At 32.6% G+C, this 7627-nt stretch overlaps 1 protein-coding gene across 1 annotated transcript; it reads right to left on the reverse strand.

The window, feature by feature from the left end:
- Positions 1-394: 394 nt before the first annotated feature.
- Positions 395-2348, reverse strand: LOC149557330 (uncharacterized). Its single transcript, XM_089785965.1, has 2 exons — positions 2225-2348; positions 395-1098 (listed from the first exon to the last, which is right to left on the reverse strand). Exon 2 carries the CDS (start codon positions 1057-1059, stop codon positions 700-702), a length of 360 nt encoding a protein of 119 aa, XP_089642091.1. The 5' UTR covers positions 1060-1098; positions 2225-2348; the 3' UTR covers positions 395-699.
- Between the last annotated feature and the right edge of the window lie 5279 nt (positions 2349-7627).

The raw sequence follows: 7627 nt of genomic DNA on the forward strand, positions 1-7627 counted from the left end.
ATTTGCATGTAATTGTTATTTCTTTCCATAGTTTAATCCTAACAAATTGATCACAAATATCTATAATGTATTAAATATTAAGTTGAAAGTATAATATATAAAGTAATATTAAGTAAATGTTAAATGTAAATTTTCTATATGAAATAAAATAGTTTAACAATTTTATATATTTGAAACTACCAAGATACTTAGTTGAAGAAGATTCTTCAATAACTAATTATATAATTGCAACAATAAATAAATAAAATAATTGAATACGTTATAAATTCTATTAATTTTTTTATATTGAAATATTGTATTCAATCAAAATTAATGAGAAATAATAATTTTATTAAAAATGTTATAGAAAGAGAGAAAAATTAGAAGTATATTAAAATTTAAGATTATATATATATATATATATAAAAGAAATATCTATTTCATTTTTCTCTTTTCAGATTGCGGTGAAATTTAGGAAAAAATTGACCTCACAATTTTATATCCCATAAGATTATGGGAAGATGAAAAATGAAACATATTTATCTGTACGTTTACGAATTTCTGAAATAAGGAATGCAGCTCACATGAATTTGTATATAAAACGAACACAGTTAGTCGGAAGCCATGAAATCTTCTGCATGATGACTCACAGAAAATAGAAGTCTGTTTTAAATTTCACCTTTCAAGTCTGGACAAAACTAAAAGCGTTCCAGCTTAGCTTTAATCCGCCCCGAGCGGAGAGGGACTTTCAGTAGTATCTTTGCTCGCTTGCGTGTCTTTGACCATTTTACTGAGCGGGCTGGGCTTCTCGACAATGTTGGTCTTTACGCTTTGCTTGTGAGAAGGACGAGGACGAGCTCGGTGTAGACGGCATCTGAAGGATCCTGCGTGCTTGGTGGGCGCACAAACGCATATCTTTGCTCTGCTCGTGCAAGATGGAGACGAATTAGATGTACTTGTACTGCACAATTTCTCATCATCATTAAATTCATTGAGCAGATCCTCGCAGCTTGTATGCCGTTTGAGCGTTTGTTTCACCTTTACTGGAGATCCGCAGACCACAACATCCGAAGACGCCATGCTTAGCCGTTGCAGAGATAATCAGCTTCTCCGAGCCTCCTGAAAAGGAAATCAAGATGTGTAAATACTTAATACAGATCCTTTTATATTTCAAAATAATGAGAAATTTAAATAAAATATCAGCACTTGAGATGATTGCTTCAAACATTTAAAATGCTAAAGATGATTCTACGAGAAACAATTCCGTGCATTTACTAGTTCGGCTAAATAGTTTTGTCCACAATTTTCAGACAGGACTGCAAAGCAAGAGTCTCTGCCATTAATTCTCTGAAAAGGGATAAGATCACATCCTAACATTCGTCTATTTTAACCAGAAATTAAAATCTCGGCACTAGAGATGATTGTTTCAAACATCCAGAATGCTAAGGATTATTCTACGAGAAACATTTCCGTGCCTCTACCGTGGCTAAATATTGGTACGCAAAATTCACACAATCCTTCAGATCCTGATGCTCTGCAAATTTTCTAAAATATTTTCAAAGATCACATCCTAAAACTGATATACTTTCTGAAATATAATCATGATCACATCATAACATAGATCTATTTGAACCTGCAACCAAAAGAACAAAGGTACAAGAAACATCTAAAGATAGTCAAATTGTACAAAAAACACTAATGGCGACGACAAGAAATGAAATCAACGGGATAAAACGTCTGTATTATCGAGGTTTGTCCTAATTTCACATAAACTGTCATAAATTCAAAACAGTTTGAATATTAGCCACGTTCCTAACAATAAATCGCCGAAAGCCGTAAAACCTGGTTGTATTCAACTTTTTGTTTCAGCCGTCTTTTAAGATAGAAGAACGCTACAGAAACGTGGATTCCCAAAATTAAATCTGTGATAACAGGCAACTGCAGGTTAGTCTGCGATCTTTACAGAAGTCATCCTGATTTCTAAATTATATTTACATTGAATCCGTTAGGGTTTCCATTTTTACGAAAGTTTCAGAGAAATAATAGAAGATCTAAATTCTTTCTTCTCGGTAAAAACATTAACAAATTTATAACCTTGATTAGAAAATAAATTCTTGACATGCAAGAATCAATTTCTAAATTCCGAAGTTTTTGTATGAATTGACGAAACTTCACAGCAGCGGGTTGAATAAGGAAAAACAAAAATGATGAAGATAAATTACTTTGTAAAATTTGCGAAGCTTACGTTACTTTGTTTCTCAGGGAGACGTCTAACTTCGTTTTTCTTCTCTCCTCGGGAAAACAAGTTTGTGAAGGGAGTGTCTTCTCCAGTTATAAAATAAGAAGGCTTATTTCACTTTCGGCAACTGACTGCAAGTAAATCATTCTCTCTTATAAATATGGGGAGCGATTAATATGTACGAAGTGAAATGTTGCGAGAATCGCACGATGGCCAGGCTTAACCGGCACACTAAGGGTCCGATTGGTTCGTGGAATTTACAAAATTCGGATTTCTACAAACTTTGGTTTAGCCAAATCAAGGTTTTATATATCTTCATTCTGATTTTTGGGATTTTATTGAAACCGTTTGTTTGACTTGGAAGAGACACATTTTTATGTGTAAGCTTGGAGTTGAAGCAAATTTCAAAAAGTAGTCCAATCTACTGTTTTTACACTCCTTAAAAAACAAAACCAGGTTTTGATTTTCAATTCTTACTTTTTTTAGGAAGTTGCAAAACTTGGTAGGCAAAATTGAAAGTCTCGTATACTAATTCCATTTTGCAAATTTTAAAACAAACGCACAAATTTTTAAATTCGAATTTTGAAAAAGGCAATTCCTATCATCTTCCAGGAACCAAACGGACCCTAAGGATCAAGAATTGGCTTTTTCAAAATCTGGATTTGAAATTTTTTGGGTTTGTTTCAAAATTGACAAAATGGAATTAGTATATCGGATTTCTAATTTTGCCTCAAAATCAGGTTTTCCAACTTCCTACTAGCAAGTAGGAATTAAAAATCAAAACTAAGTTATGTTTTTTAAGGAGTGTATAAACAATAGATTAGACTCCTTTTTGAAATTTGCTTTCAACTCCAAACTTACACATTAAAATGTGTCTTCACATTCATCTTTCGAGTGAAACAAACGGTTCAAGTAAAATCCCAAAAATAGGAATGAAGATGTGCAAAATCTTGGTTTGGCTAAACTAAGGTTTGTAGAAATCAAGGGTTTTTTAATTCCACGAACCAAATGGACCCTAAGCATTGACGATTAGGTGCCCTGGCCCACTTTTGGCCTACGATCTAACACATTTCATTCCCGTAATGAGATTTGGACTTTTCCCTATTTTGTTCCCTTAACATTTAACTTCCATTTGGTCCAAAGCAAGCCTGGAATTTGACGGTCACCCTCACCTGTCATATGATTTTTATATGATGGTTTGATCATTTTGATGGCTTTCATTTATGTTCTATGAAAAAAATCATTGTCATTTTTTTATTTTTGAATAATATCAAATTTCTTGCTTCAAAATATTATAAATTTTTAATATTATATAATAAATTATATAGAAACTTTCTAAAAAAATTAAAAATATACAATAACTATACAATAATAATACATGCAAAAATCAAAGATTCTAAGTTAATATAAATATATAATTAACAATATAAAAACATTACATTACATATTCTACTGCAAACATAAATAATATTGTAACTAGTAATTAGTAAGTTTCTATATTCATATTAAAATAAAATATTCATATCTATCACTTTAAAATTTATAAACAAACAAATAACATATATTTATATTATAAAGTAAATTACTATATTATTTATAATAATTTTTTACCATATTGATGATTTTAGAATAATATGACATGTTAGTCTATACTGTCTAAAGAAAATTTAGACTTCATATATGGTTAAAAATTCCAAAGTATAGTCACTGTTAACTTTTGATTTTGAATTGTTCCCGCTAAGAATTTTGAAAAGCATTGGATGAAATTAAATAAAACGAGGTAGTTTCATTTATCTCGTTGCTTTTATGAAAGAGTTTTTTGCAAGTACAATGATTTTCCTTACTACTAAATTGTGTTTGAAGTATTTTTAGGGCCTTTCTTGGTTTACATTGGGAATGTTTAAGTGAGAGTAAACATGTGCATCATGTTGGCTATTCAGCTCATAAATTGGGCATATTGGAACAATATATAGACATCCATCAAAGCATAAATAAAGGGGATCACTATGATCTTAGCTTTAGACGCAGAGACAGGGTAGATGAGTTGTTTGAGAAAATGCCTTAGAGCATTGTGGTCGATTGGAATGCTATTCCCACTTCCTCCTAGCCTGCACAAAAATGGGAGATTTACAATGGGGTGTGGACATTGACCATGGATACTTATAGGAATGCAATTTTGTTTGATGTTATAGTTGCATCTATCATGGTAAGTCCTTATTCAAAATGTGCTTTGACAGGGTTCGTGAACTATTTGGTTTTCCACTGAGTGTCATGATTTCAAGATATACAAAATGTATATTAACATAGACAAGGCTTGTTAACTGGTTCACAAAATGCCTCAAAGAAATATTTTCCCATAGAATGTTCTGATTGTAGGTTGAGGATGTCTTCATATATTCCTGAATTTTAGAGGTTTTTAAATATTTAAATTTTTTATTCATTTTCATGAATTTAATCTTAGTGCTAAAAATAACATAGATTGAAATAAATTAATGGCATGAGAGAAAATTACCAACAATTACATTTATGTTATATATTCTTATTCCAAATCTAATATTGTCTTATAGACTTGCAATAGATATTATATATAAATAAATATGGAAGAGATGTTAATGTTGGCACTGTGTCAAATAAATCCTCTAAATGGTAGCTAAGATACTCCCATTTTAAAAGAAGAAACATTTTCTCAGTCTTAGTTGTGTTGATCTCAAAAAAAAATGTCATCTATCATATTTCACCACCACCAAAGTGAATTACTAATTCTATTATATGTTTTAGTACCATAAAGAGCCTCAAAAGAAGAAGAAAAATGAAACAAATGACTATCATATAGATGAATAGTGAGAAGCATCTCATTAAAAAAATAGAAACAAACTACTCCTTCCTTCTCTGTCCTTCTTGATGGTGAACCTTCAAAGCTTTTGGGGGCCTCTAGGGGTCTTCGCTAGGGAGATCCCCTTTCTCCTTATTTCTTTATCATCATGGCTAAAGGACTTGGTAAACTTATCAAGTCTCATGTTTCCCAAAATCTGGTTTAGGGCTAGCGATGGGGAAATGGTTTGCCCACTCTTTCCCACCTCCAGTTTGTTGATGATACAACCCTTGCTAGGAGAGCTCAGATTTAGGTAGCTAAATCCTTTCAACTCACCTTGGATACTTATTTGGCTACCTTTGGTTAGAAAATCAATGACCACAAGTCCTCTATTTTTTTCTTCAAAACTCCTGAGATCCAATGAAGGATTGCTAATATCCTAAGATTTTAGATTGAGTCCCTCCCTCTGACTTACTTGGGGGTCCCTATTGTGATGGGAAGATGGCCCAGGCTTTTCTAGCAAAGGAAAAAGTCAATCATTGGACTCATAGGTGGCTCTCTACTATTGGTAGGGTGACTTTCCTACAATCTATAATACAAGCCCTTTCCATATATAAAAGCATGGTTCGGGCTGCCCCAATGTATTTTCTTAAGGAATTTGATGCTCTTTCTCGCCAATTTCTTTGGAGAGGCAACTTGCAAAATACTAAATAGAGCCTCATCAATTGGGATACTATTTGTAGGCCCAAAAAGAAAGGAGGCCTCGACCTTCATTCTGCTATCTTGTGCAGTCAAGCTCTTGCTGCCAAGCTCTACTGGCGCTAGTGTTCTAGTTAGTCTCAACTTTGGGTCTGTATCCTATCACATAAGTATTTACCTGGTGTTGAACCTTCAGATCTTTCTAGGTTTCCTCTTGAGGGAAGAGACTCTATGGTGTGGAATAACCTCAAGATTGGTACTCACCTGGTGAAGAGAAGTCTATTTTGGATCTATAAGAGAAGCATTGAGACTCTATTTTAGAGTGATTCCTAGAATGTACATCCTCCTCTCTTGTCCTTAGTTTACAACACAAATATCATTAACTACAATTTAACTCCTCTAAGAATATAGTATTTTGAGGAAGCTATATTTATGTGTTGCCATAATAGAAATTGCACAATAATCTAGTTAGCTTTAACTTAGCATTGAAATGATGACTTTGAATATGCATGACAAGTACCTACAAAACATTGAACACAATAACTTCCAGTTACATATATATTCATTTTATCATCAATGTTAGAAAAGGTATAACATTCAAACTATCACTCTTTGCAAATCCTATGGCTACAGGAAGAAACCTACCAAAACATAGCATGGATGAGGAAACATTTATCAACATGTAATATTCCTTCATTAAACCATAGAAGTCCATACATTCAAGAAAACATAGCATATCTAAACTATCTATGTATATTGAACGCTCATCGAAAAAAAGTAACTAAGAGAATAAATATTTTGAAAAATAACTATTGAAAAATAACTACAGTCTCCATATTTGAGTCCTCTTTCATTCAAAAAAATAAAATTGAAATTGGATAAATCTATAATAAGTTACATGTGTCAAAATCCACGTATGTCCAAATTAGTGTTAGGTCAACTTTAAACTCTAATAAAATATGAAATACTAATGATAAAGACATCAAATCACCTCTACAATTTTTCTATGGATGTTAAAAAGCCAAATTTGAAAGAATCACATTGATATCTATTGTAGACAAAAAGTTATGTGTGTCAAAAACAATGTCACTTTTTAAAAATTAGGTTTTTGATAACATAGCAATTTTCATGGGAAAGAAATTAATTCAATCAAATAAATTCAAAAATAAAAATAAAAAATATATTTAGAATCTACACAAAAAATCCTAAAAGACTCTAATTTACTTCATCTTCAAATTCCTTACCTTTAAATGGCAATTTGCGTATGAATGTGAAAGCTTTCTTGAAAATTCATTGTTCAGTGCCAGTTTAGGCAAAAAAGTGTAACCCATTATTGTGGGTCCATCCCTTGGAGAGGTCTCATCTGCACTTACAAACTCTTTGTGATTCTTTTCTTTCTACTAGATGGAATAAGGTGGCTCATCATAAAGAGGCTCAAAACCTAGGCCTTGTTGTTGGTTACCGATGGAATAATTCTTCTGATTGGTCATTGAGTGGCTCTCTAGGGGATCGGTTGGAGCTTTCTTAGATCTTGGCTTCTATGGAGTACAGCTCTCTACAGGAACTTAATGTTTTGACTTGGGGAGGTGCTTCTTGTGGAAAGTATTCTATTTCTTCAGGATACCTTGTGATGACTAAGAAACTGTTTGGAAAGGTGGAGGTCTCTTGGTGGAAGAAAGTTTGGAATAGCTTTTTTTGGCTTAAGTGTAACTTTTTCCTCTGGATTCTAGTTTAAAATTGTTGTCTTACTTGGGAGAATCTCTGCAAGAGAGGCTTCTAGGGGCCTTCCATTTATGTCTTATGTCATAATAGTGAAGAGACTATTTCTCACCTTTTTTTTGAGTGCCCCTTTGTGAAACATATTTGACACTTCTAGTGGAGTGTGTGGGGATGCACAT

This window comes from Cupressus sempervirens, chromosome 5, assembly GCF_028749045.1.
Source record: "Cupressus sempervirens isolate cs-2001-9-10 chromosome 5, ASM2874904v1, whole genome shotgun sequence".
In the NCBI taxonomy this organism is placed as follows: domain Eukaryota; kingdom Viridiplantae; phylum Streptophyta; class Pinopsida; order Cupressales; family Cupressaceae; genus Cupressus; species Cupressus sempervirens.